General features: G+C 46.7%; 2 protein-coding genes across 4 annotated transcripts in view; one reads left to right on the top strand and one right to left on the bottom strand.

Moving 5' to 3' along the window:
- Positions 1–1,636: 1,636 nt before the first annotated feature.
- On the top strand, positions 1,637–15,213 carry ZBTB48 (zinc finger and BTB domain containing 48). Its single transcript, XM_069949037.1, has 11 exons — positions 1,637–1,715; positions 5,094–5,795; positions 6,777–7,054; positions 7,181–7,292; positions 8,792–8,884; positions 9,978–10,064; positions 12,391–12,545; positions 12,672–12,808; positions 13,412–13,576; positions 14,157–14,245; positions 14,787–15,213. The coding sequence occupies exons 2-11, from the start codon at positions 5,097–5,099 to the stop codon at positions 15,084–15,086; spliced, it is 2,115 nt and encodes a 704-aa protein (XP_069805138.1). The 5' UTR covers positions 1,637–1,715; positions 5,094–5,096; the 3' UTR covers positions 15,087–15,213.
- Positions 15,214–16,031: 818 nt separating this feature from the next.
- The window catches only part of KLHL21 (kelch like family member 21), a 35,545-nt gene continuing 33,080 nt past the window's right edge, over positions 16,032–18,496 (bottom strand). For all 3 annotated transcript variants that reach the window (XM_069949040.1, XM_069949038.1, XM_069949039.1), the window contains exon 5: positions 16,032–18,364. In XM_069949040.1, coding sequence (XP_069805141.1) covers positions 18,047–18,364 — 318 coding nt within the window. In that variant the 3' untranslated portion in view covers positions 16,032–18,046. The remainder of the gene's footprint in view (positions 18,365–18,496) is intronic.

The following is an 18,496-nucleotide window of genomic DNA, read 5'->3' as shown; positions in this document are numbered from 1 at the left end:
TGCTCCTCTCCATGCTCCTCACCTCCCCCTGCTCCTCACCTCCCACTGCTCCTCACCCCCCCTGCTCCTCACCTCCTACTGCTACTCACCTCTCCCTGCTCCTCTCCATGCTCCTCACCTCCCCCTGCTCCTCACCTCCCACTGCTCCTTACCTCTCCCTGCTCCTCACCTCCCACTGCTCCTCACCTCCCACTGCTCCTTACCTCTGCCTGCTCCTCACCTCCCACTGCTCATCCCCTCCCACTGCTCCTCACCTCCCACTGCTCCTTACCTCCCACTGCTCCTCACCTCTCCCTGCTCCTCACCTCCCCCTGCTCCTCACCTCCCACTGCTCCTCACCTCCCCCTGCTCCTCACCTCCCCCTGCTCCTCACCTCCCACTGCTCCTTACCTCTCCCTACTCCTCACCTCCTCCTGCTCCTCACCTCCTACTGCTCCTCACCTCTCCCTGCTCCTTACTCCTACCCCTCACCTTACCTCTCCCTGCCCCTCATATCCCCTGCCCCTTACCTCTCCATACTCCTCACCTCCTACTGCTCCTTTCTTCTGCCCCTCACGTCTCCCTGCTCCTTACTCCTGCCCCTCACCTTTCCCTACCCTCACCTTTCCCTGCTCTTCACCTCTCCCTGCTCCTTACTCCTGCCTCTCACCTTTACCTGCCCCTCACCTCTCCCTGCCCCTCACTTTTCCCTACCCCTCACCTTTCCCTACCCCTCACCTTTCCCTACCCCTCACTTCTTTCTGCGCCTCACCTCCCCCTTACCTCTCCATGCCCCTCACCTCCCCCTTACCTCTCCATGCCCCTCACCTCCCCCTTACCTCTCCATGCCCCTCACCTCCCCCTTACCTCTCCCTGCTCCTTACTTCTGCCCCTCACTAGAGATGAGCGAACCTGAAGCATGCTGGAGTCCATCCGAACCCAAACTTTCGGCATTTGATTAGCGGTCGCTGCTGAAGTTGGATAAAGCCCTAAGGCTATGCGGAAATCATGGATATAGTCATTGGCTGTATCCATGTTTTCCAGACAACCTTAGAGCTTTATCCAACTTCAGCAGCCCCAGCTAATCAAATGCCGAATGTTCGGGTTTGGATCGACTCGAACCCGAACCCGGTTCGCTCATCTCTACCCCTCACCTCTTTCTGCTCCTCACCTCACTCTTCCCTCTCTCTGCTTCTCACTCTTCCTTGTTCCTCACCTCCCCCCTTTCCCTTTACCTCTCTCTGCTACATGCACAACCCTTACTTTATTTCCATAAAAGTGCACAAAATAATACCGTATACCGTAATTTTGGTTTAAAAACCAAACCTGACATTTGCATTATATAATACAGCCTCTAGATGGCGCTATATGTCACATTTCCTCCCTTATATGTCACGTAATGCGGCCACCAGGTGGCGCTCTTGTCTCCAGACGTGGCTCCTATAACACCTCTCCAGCCAGAGCGTGATGAGAGTTGTAGTTCTGCAGGAGGAGGGGACACACTGGCTGTGAAGCACCGGACTATATCTTTATAATGATACTAACTGACTCACCTCAATAAGTTTCCAACTCCAATATGGCGGCACTTCTTGCCGTTTTATCTTTTCTGTTCGCACTGCCACACCCAAGATGGCGTCGCTGGCGGGATGTGCGCGGATCTCGCGAGAGCTGGCGACCGGAAGCAGCTGTGCCGCTGGATGCTGTGCGGCTGGGGAGCCGCGGGGACCTGAGAACAGGTAACACCTCGTCCTGTGCTCTGTGAGGGGGAGAGCACACGTTACCGGCCCCGGGGGGGACTACAAGTACCAGCACAGCCTGATCTCATATACAGCAAACACCGCGGCTATATACTGGGGATATCTGCTGCTCATATGAGAATGTTATATCATATATGTGTACAGGGATGTATATTATATTATAGGACATGTAACACACAGCAGCCTATAGGACAGACGTGTAACATGCAGCAGCCTATAGGACATGTAATATACAGCAGCCTATAGGACATGTAACATACAGCAGCCTATAGGACATGTAACATACAGCAGCCTATAGGATATACATGTAACATACAGCAGCCTATAGGACATGTAACATACAGCAGCCTATAGGACATGTAACATACAGCAGCCTATAGGACATGTAACATACAGCAGCCTATAGGACATGTAACATACAGCAGCCTATAGGACATGTAACATACAGCAGCCTATAGGACGTACGTGTAACATGCAGCAGCCTATAGGACGTACGTGTAACATGCAGCAGCCTATAGGACATATGTGTAACATGCAGCAGCCTATAGGACATATGTGTAACATGCAGCAGCCTATAGGACATATGTGTAACATGCAGCAGCCTATAGGACATATGTGTAACATGCAGCAGCCTATAGGACATGTAACATACAGCAGCCTATAGGACATGTAACATACAGCAGCCTATAGGACGTGTAACATGCAGCAGCCTATATTACGTACGTGTAACATACAGCAGCCTATAGGACATGTAATATACAGCAGCCTATAGGATATACATGTAACATGCAGCAGCCTATAGGACATGTAACATACAGCAGCCTATAGGACATGTAACATACAGCAGCCTATAGGACATATGTGTAACATACAGCAGCCTATAGGACATGTAACATGCAGCAGCCTATAGGACATGTAACATGCAGCAGCCTATAGGACATGTAACATGCAGCAGCCTATAGGACATGTAACATACAGCAGCCTATAGGACGTGTAACATACAGCAGCCTATAGGACATACATGTAACATACAGCAGCCTATAGGACATGTAACATGCAGCAGCCTATAGGACATACGTGTAACATACAGCAGCCTATAGGACATGTAACATACAGCAGCCTATAGGACATGTAACATACAGCAGCCTATAGGACATACGTGTAACATACAGCAGCCTATAGGACATGTAACATACAGCAGCCTATAGGACGTACGTGTAACATACAGCAGCCTATAGGACATGTAACATGCAGCAGCCTATAGGACATGTAACATGCAGCAGCCTATAGGACATGTAACATACAGCAGCCTATAGGACATGTAACATACAGCAGCCTATAGGATATACATGTAACATACAGCAGCCTATAGGACGTGTAACATACAGCAGCCTATAGGACATACATGTAACATACAGCAGCCTATAGGACATGTAACATGCAGCAGCCTATAGGACATACGTGTAACATACAGCAGCCTATAGGACATGTAACATACAGCAGCCTATAGGACATGTAACATACAGCAGCCTATAGGACATACGTGTAACATACAGCAGCCTATAGGACATGTAACATACAGCAGCCTATAGGACGTACGTGTAACATACAGCAGCCTATAGGACATGTAACATGCAGCAGCCTATAGGACATGTAACATACAGCAGCCTATAGGACATGTAACATACAGCAGCCTATAGGATATACATGTAACATACAGCAGCCTATAGGACATGTAACATGCAGCAGCCTATAGGACATGTAACATACAGCAGCCTATAGGATATACATGTAACATACAGCAGCCTATAGGACATGTAACATACAGCAGCCTATAGGACATGTAACATACAGCAGCCTATAGGACGTGTAACATGCAGCAGCCTATAGGACATACATGTAACATACAGCAGCCTATAGGACATGTAACATACAGCAGCCTATAGGACATGTAACATACAGCAGCCTATAGGACATGTAACATACAGCAGCCTATAGGACGTGTAACATGCAGCAGCCTATAGGACATACATGTAACATACAGCAGCCTATAGGACATGTAACATGCAGCAGCCTATAGGACGTGTAACTTGCAGCAGCCTATAGGACGTGTAACATACAGCAGCCTATAGGATGTGTAACATGCAGCAGCCTATAGGACGTGTAACATGCAGCAGCCTATAGGACGTACGTGTAACATGCAGCAGCCTATAGGACGTACGTGTAACATGCAGCAGCCTATAGGACGTACGTGTAACATGCAGCAGCCTATAGGACGTACGTGTAACATGCAGCAGCCTATAGGACGTACGTGTAACATGCAGCAGCCTATAGGACGTACGTGTAACATGCAGCAGCCTATAGGGCGTATGTGTAACATGCAGCAGCCTATAGGACGTACGTGTAACATGCAGCAGCCTATAGGACGTACGTGTAACATGCAGCAGCCTATAGGACATGTAACATGCAGCAGCCTATAGGACATGTAACATACAGCAGCCTATAGGACATACGTGTAACATACAGCAGCCTATAGGACGTGTAACATGCAGCAGCCTATAGGACATGTAACATACAGCAGCCTATAGGACATGTAACATGCAGCAGCCTATAGGACATGTAACATACAGCAGCCTATAGGACATGTAACATGCAGCAGCCTATAGGACGTACGTGTAACATGCAGCAGCCTATAGGACGTACGTGTAACATGCAGCAGCCTATAGGACGTACGTGTAACATGCAGCAGCCTATAGGACGTACGTGTAACATGCAGCAGCCTATAGGACGTACGTGTAACATGCAGCAGCCTATAGGACGTACGTGTAACATGCAGCAGCCTATAGGACGTACGTGTAACATGCAGCAGCCTATAGGACGTACGTGTAACATGCAGCAGCCTATAGGACGTACGTGTAACATGCAGCAGCCTATAGCATGCACCAATATTCTTTGGCGTCAGTCACCTATGTACTGAGCTCCTGGTGCATTGTGGGGACGCAGGATGGCGGGGGCCGCAGTCAGGACCACTACTAATAATGTTGTACGGTGAGAATACATTCCTTCTGAATAATTCACCACATCCTGGGGGAGAACTCAGCTTTCTGCAGTGTGTGGGGTTAACACCGGGGGGCGCTCTGCTGCTGCAGATAAGATGTAAATCAGACACGGATTAGCTGGTGTGCTCACCAATTACATTTTTGTTCAGATTGTCCAATAGGTGGCGCTGTTTCTGCATTATACATGGTCATATATCCCATTAGTTTCTGTAGCAGAGCGGCCGGTCAGATGTCTGCAGAGCGTCTCCCCCTCCTCCCTATTATGTAACCCATCATGCATTGTGCTTCCTTCCCGCAGACCATGGACGATGCCTTCATCCAGCACAGCATTAAAGTCCTCCAGGCTCTCAATAAGCAGAGGGAAGATGGCCGATACTGCGACGCCACGCTGGTCGTGGGCGACCTCCAGTTCCGAGCCCACTGGAGCATCTTGGCCCGCAGCAGCCACTTCTTCCAGAGCCTGTACGGAGACGGGGGCTCCCCCAGCATCACCCTCCACGAACGCTTCTCCGAGGTCATGGCCCTCCTCCTGGACTTCCTCTACAGCGGGGAGCTGGCGCTGTCACAGCACAATGTGGATAAGGTCCTCCTGGCCTCCAAGGAACTCGCCATCTATGAAGCGGTGGAGGTCTGCGAGAGGTTCCAGCCCAAACACTTCCATCCGGTGGATCAAAGTAAAGAATATTTTCAGGGATCCGGTGCAATGGAGACCTTAAATGGCCACCTGAAGGAGGCCGAGGAGTCTGACGAGGAGGAGGCCTTAAAGGGCATCTCTGAGCTGGGACAGGTCCTCGCCCATTCTGAAGTCCCCTCTGAACAAAGTAACGGCCAGGACGGGGGTCTGTCCCTGCTGCAGGAGACGGTGGAGACCTCACCCCCATCCCCCTTCCAGGAAAACGTCCTAAAAAATCCAGACGTCTTGGAAAGCAGAGAGTTCAAGCGACAAAGGAGAGGACAGAAGAGCGAGCAGTGCATCAGCGCCGACGGGGGCTGCATGGAGGTAGCATGGTCCACCTTCTCTATCTCTCTTAAAGGGGTTACGCTAGAAAAAGCGTTGCCACTTTCTTGCAAAAACAGCTCCACTCCTGTTCTCAGGTTGTGTGTGGTATTACAATTCACCACCATTCACATGAATGGAACTAGGCAAAAACCCACACCCAACCTGAGGACAAGAGAGGCACTGTTTCTGGAAAAAGCCTGGACCATCCCTTTAAGTCTTGTTCACGAAGGACCCCTGGTCAGTCCGAGGCATGTTCTTATAGATTGCCAGCTGTACATAGAAGATAGCTGCCAGCAAGGAATGCTCAATATACCTGACGTCAGGTTCCCCATCCCTGACTTAGCTGACCCCACCAAAGTTTACAGTTTGTGACACGTGTAACATGTACTGGGGTCTTAAAAAGGTTGTTCACAAATTGTTTTTGTTTCATATCAGCTGGTGCCAGAAAGTGCCAGAGATTTGTAATTTACTTCTATTAAAAATCTCCAGTCTTCCAGTACTTATCAGCTGCTGTATGTCCTGCAGGAGGTTGTGTATTCTCTCCAGTCTGACACAGTGCTCTCTGCTGCCACCTCTGTCCATGTCAGGAACTGTCCAGAGCAGGAAAGGTTTTTTTATGGGGATTTGCTGCTGCTCTGGACAGTTCCTGACATGGACAGAGGTGGCAACAGAGAGCCCTGATTTGAGAGAACACACCACTTCCTGCAGGACATACAGCAGCTGATAAGTACTGGAAGAAAAGGTATTTAATAAATAACAAATCTCTAGCACCAGTGGATTTGAATGAATTTTTTTTTTTTTTTTTTCGGGGAACAACCCCTTTAATGCTGACAACAATGACAAAGACAACAATGCTTTCTGTTTGTTTTCCATAGTGTTATAGAGATGATCAGATGGTCACAGCATCAGCCCCCTCATAAACACCAGATGTTTATGTAGCGTCAGGTCCTTAGGGGTTAAACAACGTCTCCTCTGTTGCAGTGGGATTTGGAGGTGGATCAGATCCATGACGTCATGTCAGAGGAGACTGATTACATTCACAACGATCTAGATGAAGACTACGTCCTGGAGAAGAAGAACCCCAACCCTAAGAAGAGAAGTTGTGCACCCAAGAATATCGTCCCCCTGGAGCCCTCTAACAATGACTCCGCACTGGACGGGGGGGATCTAAAGAGCAAGAAGAACCCCAACGCTCCGGTGGAATGTCCCATCTGTCACAAGAAGTTTCTTAGCAAATATTATCTGAAAGTCCATAACAGGTAGAGCGGAGATGTGGGGGGGTGGAGCGAGGCTGAGAGGATCTGGGGGGCTCCAGGCGCTCTCCTTCTGTGTCACTGCGGAGATATTCAGGGGTTACTTAGAGGGACGTATTCTTTTTCTTGCAGGAAGCACACAGGAGAGAAGCCGTTCGAGTGTCAGAAGTGCGGGAAATGTTACTTCAGGAAGGAGAACTTGGTGGAGCACCAGGCCCGCAACTGTATGAGCCGCTCAGAGCAGGTAAATCCAGGGTCAGAGGTCACATGATAATAACCCTTAACCCCATTCTCTCCAACCTGTGGCTCATCGGCTTCTGCAAAACTACATCTCAGCTTAAAGCTCCCGGGGCATGATGGGAGATGAAGCTTTACAACAGCCAGGGCGCCAAAGGTTTGGTAAGACTGGCGTAAGTACGGCAAATTACTATATGTGCAATGGGATGGTTGTGAAAAAAAAAAAATCTAAATCCATTGGGTTTTTAAAGGGGTATTCCATTCAAACATAATCCTGTTGATATGTTGCTGCCCATGGTGAGGATAACAATTTCTTCCAAACTTGTTATCTATTCTGTCTCCTCCCCACAGTTCTAAGCTGCTGCTTTCTGCTGAAGACACAAAAACCTGTGTGTGAGCTTTTCTCTCCATCTCCTTCTCCTCCCCCCTCCCTTCTGAGACAGCTGATGTAAACAAGTCTGACTGGCTTTATCTGCAACTTTGTAGCTTCTTTGTAATGCTGGGAGGATTAATCACAGTGAGTTCATCTGCAACTTGACCTTAGATTAATCCTCCCAGAATTACAAAGAAGCTACAATGTTACAGATACAGCCTGCTGGTTGACTTGTGTACTTCAGCCGTCTCTGAAGGCAGGGGGGAGGAGGAGACAGAGAGAAAAGCTCATATACAGATTTTTGTGTCTTTGGCAGAAAACAGCAGCTCAAAACTGGGGGAAGGAGACTGAATAGATAATAACAAGTATGGAAGGAATTGTTAGTCTCACCATGGGCAGCAACATATCAAAAGTTATGCTTAAATGGAATACCCCTTTAAATGCACGTTACTTTTCCAGCAAAGAGTAAATGTAATTTGTGCACGACTAAGACTTTGTATTTGTTTAAAACCTATAAAGCTGTAAATCCGATCTCAGGTTTACATAGTCAGTCTGCCGCACCCTATAGGCATGACACTCTATTTACTAGAACAGGGATGGGGAACCTCCGGCCCTCCAGCTGTTGCAAAACTACAATTCCCATCATGCCTGGACAGCCAAAGCTAAAGCTTTCATCATCCGGGCATGATGGGAATTGTAGTTTTGCAACAGCTGGAGGGCTGAAGGCTCCTCCTTCCTGCACTAGAGTAACACTTTGATAGAATGACAGTGTATACCCCTGAAGTAGATCTGATATGTCACAGGCCCTCTGGGCTTCCATCCCTGCTGGGTTGCCTGGCAGCTTTACTACTTAGAGGTCTTTCAGTGTCCCACAGGGAAAATAATGTAAAAATGCCCATTCACTGTCCATACTGGTCATAGGGTATGGCTCGCTGTCTTGATTCCCACATAAACATGCATGTGGGGGGACTCCTCTGACAGTGTCTTATAGTGAGGAGGCCCCCCCTATACATTAGATCATTAGATGGCATGCTGTGATCCAGTTTTACATTCCCTTTAGGTTTTCTGATCAGCTACATTGAGTATCTAGTTTAACCCATCGTCTCAGCCGCTGATCTTTGCTGTTCCCCCAGGTTTTCAGCTGTCCTTCGTGCAATGAGGTTTTCAAAAGAAAGATGGAGTTGCGGTTACATGTGGTGTCACACACAGGCGTCATGCCTTACAAGGTGAGAGGACACTCAGTATATTCATCTACTTGGCTGTTATATGAATCATGGAGCTATAATATACTTGTGTTCCAGCTACATACATAGGACAGAGTGAGTGTAGCAGTGACTCACTGACAGGTCATAGAGGGGAGATGTAGTACCTCCTCTCCACCAGCAGATGGCGCAGCTTCTAAATACGATAATGAAAGAAAAACAAATAAATAACAATGGTTTTATTTTGCCCACATGATTGATGGAAATCTGCTGTGTACCCTCAGATCTCTGACCCCGATGTGATGTGGTCATAGAAGGAGCAGTCATAGGGTTAATCCTCATATTTTCTGTCCAAGGAAGGAAAATCTACTGTGGGAATTTTCCACTGCATGAGCACAGGTTTACGGAGACGTCCTTCACGTGTATGCAGTGTCGGTTATCAGCGGTTTTCAAATAAATTTTAGTGCAGAAGAGGTGACAGGCTGTGTGGACGTGTCCTTTAAAGGGATGTTCCCGTCACAGCTAACATAGTTACACTCCATAGTTACAATATTTTTGCAGATACAGTAATTTACCAAACTTGTCTTGCTGATATGCTGCTCTATCCTCCCATTGTTAACAGCTTGTTGTCTAGGTTACAGGCCATCACTCTGCTCTAAAAGCAGTGGTCTGGCTGCTGTAATTATAGCTATAGTACACACACACAACTATACTAACACATATATACACACACACAGCAGCTAGACCACTGCTTTTAAAGCAGAGTGGTGACTGGTAACCTAGACAACAAGTGGGAGGGAAACAGCAGGAGGAGGAGGTAAGTTTGTTAAATAAATGAATTTGCAAAAATATTTAAATGGACACATCCTACAAGTATAACTATATTAAATGAGATTAAAATACCATTTAAGGCTTGACAAGAATGGATCTTAAGGGGTTAAACCGTTTATTTTTACATGCTTGTGTCATCCTGTTGTGGCCACCAGAGGGCGCAGTTCATGTTTATATCTATTGAAGTATTTTCTGTGACATCTTACAGGGGGAATTTCTTATTTCTCCTCCTATCATCCTCCATTAACCCCTTGTATAACCTCTCTTCATTCCATGTATTTTCCAGTGCTCTACGTGTCCTCAGCAGTTCATGCAGAAGAAGCATCTACAAAGCCACATGATAAAAATGCACGGAGAACCCAAACCCCATGCTGTGAGTATCATGGTACAGTAAAATTCACCACCCCTGCACTGCTGGGTTTCAATCATCCAGAGTTTACACTCATATACAGTGGTACCTCGGCTCTTGAACTTAATTAGTTCCGGAAGGCAGTTTGAGAAGCGAGCAGTGTCCTCCCATAGGAAATAATGTAAATGTGTTAAATTGGTTCCAGCACCCACCAATAATTACCTACAGTACCCATATATTACATTGAATAATGCTCAATGTAATCACTACAGTACATTACAGCACTATACTGTACAGGACATTACAGAGCAGCACTATATACTGTACAGGACATTATACACAAGAAATGTTCAACAGAAACCAATTATAGTACAGCAGTCACCAACCACTCACCCTTTACTGTATAGAGTCCCCCCCCCCCATCCCAGCGCTGTAACAGATGGGAGATGGTGGTGCACGGACTGTACTACTACTGTTCTGTATATGCACTCCAGCAGTATTCTACAGTACAAAATGGGAGATGGTGATGCACTGACTGTACTACTACCGTACTGTATATGCACTCCAGCAATCTTATACAGTACAGGATGGGAGATGGTGGTGCACTGCCTGTACTACTACTGTGCTGTATATGCACTCCAGCAATCTTATACAGTACATGATGGGAGATGGTGGTGCACTGACTGTACTACTACTGTACTCTATATGCACTCCAGCAGTATTATACAGTACAAAATGGGAGATGGTGATGCACTGACTGTACTACTACTGTACTGTATATGCACTCCAGCAGTATTACACAGTACAGGATGGGAGATGGTGGTGCACTGCCTGTACTACTACTGCACTGTATATGCACTCCAGCAATCTTATACAGTACAGGATGGGAGATGGTGGTGCACTGACTGTACTACAACTGTCCTGTATATGCACTCCAGCAGTCTTATACAGTACATGATGGGAGATGGTGGTGCACTGACTGTACTACTACTGTACTCTATATGCACTCCAGCAGTATTATACAGTACAAAATGGGAGATGGTGATGCACTGACTGTACTACTACTGTACTGTATATGCACTCCAGCAGTATTACACAGTACAGGATGGGAGATGGTGGTGCACTGCCTGTACTACTACTGCACTGTATATGCACTCCAGCAATCTTATACAGTACAGGATGGGAGATGGTGGTGCACTGCCTGTACTTCTACTGTGCTGTATATGCACTCCAGCAGTCTTATACAGGGTGGGAGATGGTGGTACACTGCCTGTACTACTACTGTACTGTATATGCACTCCAGCAGTCTTATACAGCACTGTACTGTATGAATCCTCACCAGTGCTAAACTCACCAGGTACAACCCACCATCCACGCTCACAAAAAGGTTCAGATACCAAGTACTTCAAGACTGGGGGCCCGAAAAGTGTTTGAGAACCGAACAAGAGTTTGAGAACCAAGCAAACTTTCCTTAAAAATACAGTGTGAGCTCCAAGGAGTTTGAGAACCGAGGTACCACTGTACTCTGAATGAGACCTCCGGCAGGGATGGAGAACCTGCGGCTCTCCAGCTGTTGCAAAACTACAATTCCCATCATGCCTTGATTGCCAAAGCTTTATCTTTGGTTGTCCAGGCATGATGGGCATTGTAGTTTTGCAATACTGAAGGCTCCCCATCCCTGTATTAAGGGATCATTCTGCAGGAATATCGTCCAGTGTGGACAGGATCACTTCTTGCAATTCTCAACACACGTCAGATGAAGGTCCTTGCATGTTCTAAACATCCTGTTCTACCGTGTCCCAGAGATGCGCTCTCCAACATGTGAGACTCCACCTGTATCATAACTACAGTTCCCAGCATGCCCTGCTCTTCAGGCGGTGATCACTAGTAGCTCTGATGTAATGTTACATCTCTGGGGCTATTATATATTGCTGAATAGACGTGAGGCGCTGTGTTGAATTGATACATGTATTTTTCCAGTCACCTGGTAAATAATGTTTTTAGATTTGCGCTATATTGTCATTTACATTCATGGCATCGAAGTCATGCATGGTCTGCTGTGTCCTCAGAATGGCTGCCTGCCTCGCGTGTAGGGGACGGGTACACGATTATCCTCGCTCCTGATCGTCTCCTTATATGGCAAAGTAAATATAGATTTCCAGATCTGAGATTTATATGTAGTACACCTGCTGTCCACCAGGGGGCAGCAGGGAGCACTGGCTGAAAACCTGTTTAAATCTAAATACTCCTGTGGCTAGAAACATGGCATCACCCATGACAACTCTCCAGGGCCTGTTGGGGGTTGTAGTTTAGAGTCAGATTGGTGTATGATGAAAACATTCTGTTTCAGTGTCCGACCTGCGGAAAATGTTTCTTCACACGGACGGAGCTGCGTCTGCACGAAGCCTTTAAGCACCGGGGGGAGAAGCTTTTTGTCTGTGAGGAGTGTGGACATCGAGCCTCGAGCCGCAGCGGATTACAGATGCATATCAAAGCCAAACACAGGTCTGTTTCTATAGGCCTTACAGTGGCAGCTGCAGTGTAAAGCATGGCAGACACTTATTAGACAATGGGGGATCAGTAAAGTATCACTAGTTTATCGTTAGACCCCTCCTCACTTCTTTACTACAGAAATGAACGTCCCTTTGTGTGTGAATTTTGTCACCACGCCTTCACCCAGAAAACCAACCTGAACATGCACCTGAAGACGCACACGGGGGAGAAGCCGTTCCAGTGTCACCTGTGCGGCAAGACCTTCCGAACACAAGGTAAGAGGAGAGGCTACCGGGAGACTCCTTGTGTTACTGGGAAACTTCTTAAAGTGTCACTCTCATTACAAAAACTTTTGACATGTCACAGAGATATCATAGAGACATCAAGGAGATGTGTCAGAAGTTTTGATCAGTCTGAGTTCAGACCTGTAGTGTTCGAAAGAAGACCGTTCTGCAGCGCATCCCATTAGAGTTAGTAAAAGAGTCAGACTTATAATGGAGCTCTATGGAGCCCGGCTCAGAACGGGGAGAGGATGCGCTGCAGAGCATCTCCTCCTGATCAGTACTGGTCTGAACACTCCGACCCAGAGCGATCAAAACTTCTGACATCTCACTATGACGTCTCTACGACATGTCAAAATAACGACAGTGACACTTTAAGATTCTGATTCTCTTGGTTCTAAGCTGGTGGGGAACTACAATTCCCAGTTTGCCGACCCACACAGTGCATGCTGGGAGTAGTAGTTGGTTGTAGTGCTTACTATGCAGGATTGTATCTTTGTATGATAGCGTGTGGTTTTCACCTTCCATTAGTAACTGATTTTACGGTTCTGGACAATATTCCTCTCATTAATCCTTCTGTATCTTGCCACTTTTCAGCCAGTCTACTCAAGCACAACCGGACACACACAGGGGAGCGACCGTTCAGCTGCGAGTTCTGCGACCAACGCTTTACAGACAAGACGCCTCTCTTGCGGCACATTGCCAGCCGGCACCAAGAAGGGAGACCGTACTACTGCCAAGTGTGCGGCAAGACGTTCAAAGGTGATGATTGAAACACGGAATCCATTCAGTCTGGGGGATTACATAAGGGGTGTTGCTATCTTACATAAAGTAATTGCTTATCACAGACGTTTCACCCACTGGATCAATGCAGTTCAGGAGGTCAGACCTGCACAAATGATAAAGCAAGTTGCCATCAATATAGGATAGCAAGACCCGTCATCGCTTTCATGCTGCCGAAACCAAACGTTATGGGGGAGGAGTCCCGGCAGCTTCTCCCCACCCCAACAGCCTTGATTGATAGATCTCTTCCTATATCTAAACAGGTAAAGAGCTATCAATCACAGTCAGTGGAGTGGGAAGAAGCTGAAGGGGAAAGAGATGACCCCACAAAGGCTTTGAGGTGGGAGATCAGACCTGCAGATGTTGTGTGTGGCCATAGCCATTTCTGCAGAAGTCATTGTACATTTACACAGTTGACATTGGGGTCCATAACAAAGGAGTATGTGGTATGGGAAAACACAAGGCGATGCAACCTATGAACTGTTATAGTCGTCACGAGGAATATATGTGGCTACACCATTCCCTTTCCTCACTTTTTTTTGTTCTTCCCCCCTTGTAGCGGCTGAACAGTTACGCGTTCATGTGGCCAGACATCGCGGGGTTCGCAAGTTTGAGTGCACGGAGTGTGGGTACAAGTTCACCCGGCAGGTGAGGAAACGGGTAGTGTTAAAGGAAAGGGAAGTAGTAACCGGAAATCTGCCAGTAGTGCATCCTCCACCTCGTGGCCTGTAACGTAAAGGGGTACTCCAGCAAGAAAATTTTTCTTTCAAATCAACTGGTGTCAAAAAGTTTTATAAATTTGTAATTTACATCTATTAAAAAAAATCTCAAGTCTTCCAGTACTTTTCAGCTGCTGTATGTCTTGCAGGAAGTGATGTATTCTCCCTAGTCTTACACAGTGCTCTCTGCTGCCACCTCTGTTCATGTCAGGAACTGTCCAGAGCAGCAGCAAATCCCCATAGAAAACCTCTCCTGCTCTGGACAGCTTGTGACATGGACAGAATACACCACTTCCTGCAGGACATGCAGCAGCTGATACTGCTGGAAGTACTGGAAGACTTAAGGTTTGTTAACAGAAGTAAATTACACTTTGTTACCAGGTAATTTTTTAATTTTTATTTTTTGCTGGAGTACCCCTTTAAGTCAATCCTGTCCCAACCTAAAATAAGAATGTCACTTCTTTTGTAAGGCTCATCTCCGACGCCACATGGAAATTCACAACCGTATTGAAAACTACAATCCGCGCCAAAGGAAGCTGCGTAATCTCATCATCGATGAGGAAAAGAGCATGGTCATCGGGTTACAGACTCCCCACGAGCTGGACGTGGAATCGACAGAGATCATAGTGGAGTCTATTACATCCAGCACTCTGCCGGACGAGGTCACAGAGCAAAGACTGTGCACAGATGATGGCTTCCCGGCTGAAGTCATGGAACAGTCTATAATCATCACCGCCACTGCCATCCCTATAGACGAGTGTGAGACGTGATCTGTGCCCCTCCCCCCCCCCCCCCCCCCCCCCCCCCCACACACACACACAGTGCTGGTTTTCTATTTATTAGGTCAGTGCATTTTATTACTAAATAAATATAATATTGTGGATTTCGTCTACGGTGGGTTTGGATACAAGTTTAACCCTTTCTGTGAAATAGGTTATTGCCGTGGTCTTCATCTACCCACAAGGGAATCAAAAATCCCACCAGGAGATGACCTGTCTGGGATATAACATCTTTCCATAAAAATTACCCCAGGGACCCCTATAAAAGCAGAAGGTGAGAGTTGTAATACCACACACAAGCAGAGGACATGGGTGGAGATGTTTTTGGAAGAAATCAGTTCTGTTCTGTTAACCCGGACAACCCGGGCCGCTAATATTGATGCATGACCGCTTCTCCAGTCATTTTCTGAGAGTGAATGGCAGCCGAGCATGCACACTGGCGCTCTGTTCACTGATCAGCTGATCACTGTATCAATGAAAAAGTTTTTTTCTAATCAACTTTATTTAAACTTCATAACAAACAATACAATGGTGTAAAATAGAACTAAAATACTGCAAACATCCTACAAAACAACAAAAAGCAAAAGGCTGTAACAGTACAAACATCTGCTGCCTATGGCAGCAAAGAGGAAATACTGGGAAAACAATGAACCAAGTCCGAGCACAAATCTAAAGCAGCATTGTGTAGTGATGATCCTGCCAGCCCCCGCCCACTGCGGGGTAACAGAGGCAGCAGCCCCTTTATTCTCACAAGGATGCAAGGCCACAAATGGCTGCCTCGTATGATGACAGGTGCGACTGTCTATACAGTAATACTTCTCTCTAATACGCTGCGGCTGCGGATCAGTGAGTGCGGTCACACTGACATGAGTGTAAATGGGTAGAGCAGAACTTGTCTGTAGGACAGGCTTTATATATTCGGACATCTCTGTACTCCAGTGAAAATCTTTGTCTTTCAAATCAAGCTGCTGTATGTCCTGTAGGAAGTGGTGTATTCTCTCCAGTCTGACACAGTGATCTCTGCTGCCACCACCTCTGTCCATGTCGGGAACTGTCCAGAGCAGCACCAAATCTCTATAGAAAACCTCTCCTGCTCTGGACAGTTCCTGACATGGACAGAGGTGGCAGCAGAGAGCACTGTTAGACTGGAGAGAATACACCACTTCCTGCAGGACATACAGCTGCTGATAAGTCCTGGAAGACTGGAGATTTTTAAATAGAAGTAAATTACAAATCTATATAACTTTCTGAAACTAGTTGATTTGAACAAAAAAAACATTATCGACTGAGTACCCCTTTAAACCAGGCATCACAATTACAGTAAGGGAAGCCATGTAAAACATGCTGATGTCTCACTGCCTGAATGTGCTGAGTGGGAGCCGTGCAGAAGTACCTGTGTGAACATGCCTTAATCTGTCTTCCCGCTGCGGAGCAGATGCTGTGACAGGACAGGAAGCTGGACCTGTTACCCTGCCCTGATATTATTAGTTCACCTCTGATCTGACATCCAGAACCCACAAGGCCTATCGCCCTGACTGCTTCTCTCTACCTTATATCAGTCTATGCTTTTGAGTGAGAAACCTTATAAAGCTTTTCCTTACAATGTGACTATATGGCATCTGGCCCTATGATGGACTCTTATGAAGCAGCTACACAATGTTCTGATAGAGGAGAGCATGCAGCAGCAGCAGGAACCGTGTCACTCACTAGAGCAAAATTCCATTACCCTTTCTTACCGATCCCTTTTGGCCAATGAGTCTTGAGGCTTCTAAGCTCTTGTGGATTGTCAGGATAAGGGGAGAAGACTTGTCGCTTGTAATGGCAGCCCACCACCTCCACCAGTCACCATGGCCTAGCTGAGGCTGTCATATAGAAAGCTGGACCAAGCCTCCATTGCACTCTATGGCTCAGGCTTCTACTAGTTGTGTCATGTGACTCGGGGGCCTCTATTATAGTACTGTAGTGTTGTATGGCATTTGTCAGAACTTTATAGGTCATCACTAACCCCTCAGTATGTAGGAGTGTTGTGGATCTTTTACCTGCATACGGCTGGATTCACTCACATGATTTTTTTTTTCTGCAGCCACATATTAAAAACTATAGCAAATGATTGGACTGTGGCTGTAGAAGTGTATGTGCTTGTCCCTATATCTCTGAGTTTCATCTTCTCATAGAGACATGTTCCCCAACTTGTGGCAGTTCGTAAGTTGCAAATCTATAACTCCCTTTATGCCTCCAGGTTGACGCCCCTGCTCTAAACAGCGGTGCACAACCTGCAGACATCTACCTGTTGCAGGGCATCATGGGAATTGTAGTTTTGCATCAGCTAAAGTGCTTCAGGTTGTGCACCATTGCAGCCTACACTACAGCCGAAACCGGTGGCTGTTATGTCAGAGCCTGAGGGGGGTAAGGCTCTGTATCACAGGCCCCGCGTTGGTCTAAACATAAGGAGTCCGTTTTACTTGGGAGTGTTCTTTAGGATTGAGAAGTTGGAAACAAATGTTGGTATTCCTAGGATAATTCTGCTTTTTGAGGACTAGTCTTCTATAGCCAATTGTGAAACCATTGAGTAATACCTTGTATGTATCGGCTCTGCCAGGTACCCGCTGTCTGGATATGTTTGGGAAGACTCGCCCCCGCCTGCCAGCACAATGGCCGCAGTCATGACAATTAACCCCTGTGACTTGGAACGCTATTGTTTTACATTTTTTTGTTTTTTGTTTCCTAGAAAAAATAAACTTTATATGAATTTTAAGTCTTCAAAAAGGAAGAAAAGTCTTCAAAACAAATCTCTCTCTGGGGGGAAATAGTCACGCGTGATGGGGAAGAAAAAAAAACAATAGACTTATAAATATATATATACTTATTAAAATAGAAACGCATCCATCTGTGATTCTCCATCATTGGCCCTCTGTCCATCTGGTCACTTATTACAAGAAACCGCTCCGCTTCTATCGTCTGTGCATCTCGTTCAGGTTGTGGTTGTGCAGGTTCTGTCGTCGTCTGTTCAGGTTGACTGTGTTCCGCTCATGGTTGGCGTTGTCTAGCGTCACGCCATCGTAGCTGTACTGTGTATAGGGCATGAACTGTCTGAAGATGCTGACGCTGCCGTGCCAGAAGGTTGGCTGCGGGAGATGTCCCATGATGCTCCACTCTTTTGTTTGTGGGTCATAAGCCTCCACTACGTCGGACAGTTCGAATGTGTTGTCGTATCCGCCAGAGACAAAAAGTTTTCCGCCCAGCGCAGCTAGGCTTCCTCCGACATGTACCTGTAATAAACAGACCCGCAATGTTATTGTAAAAACGTAAAGGGACAGTGTCACCAGAAAATGACTTGTGTAAATAATGGTAAATATATTTTCTAAGATTTTTTGGGTGACATTTTTTTCTAATTTTCCATT

The sequence above is a fragment of the Dendropsophus ebraccatus genome, chromosome 12 (genome assembly GCF_027789765.1).
Source record: "Dendropsophus ebraccatus isolate aDenEbr1 chromosome 12, aDenEbr1.pat, whole genome shotgun sequence".
Lineage (NCBI taxonomy): Eukaryota > Metazoa > Chordata > Amphibia > Anura > Hylidae > Dendropsophus > Dendropsophus ebraccatus.
Note: the sequence above shows the minus strand (reverse complement) of the source record. Positions and strands in the feature narration are given on the sequence as shown.

Bases quoted from the DNA above. Each gene is read 5' to 3' on its own strand.
- ZBTB48 (XM_069949037.1), top strand. From the start codon at position 5,097: ATGGACGATGCCTTCATCCAGCACAGCATTAAAGTCCTCCAGGCTCTC. The intron at 7,293-8,791 runs GTAAATCCAGGG...CTGTTCCCCCAG, and splicing joins GTATGAGCCGCTCAGAGCAG to GTTTTCAGCTGTCCTTCGTG. The intron at 12,809-13,411 runs GTAAGAGGAGAG...GCCACTTTTCAG, and splicing joins CAAGACCTTCCGAACACAAG to CCAGTCTACTCAAGCACAAC.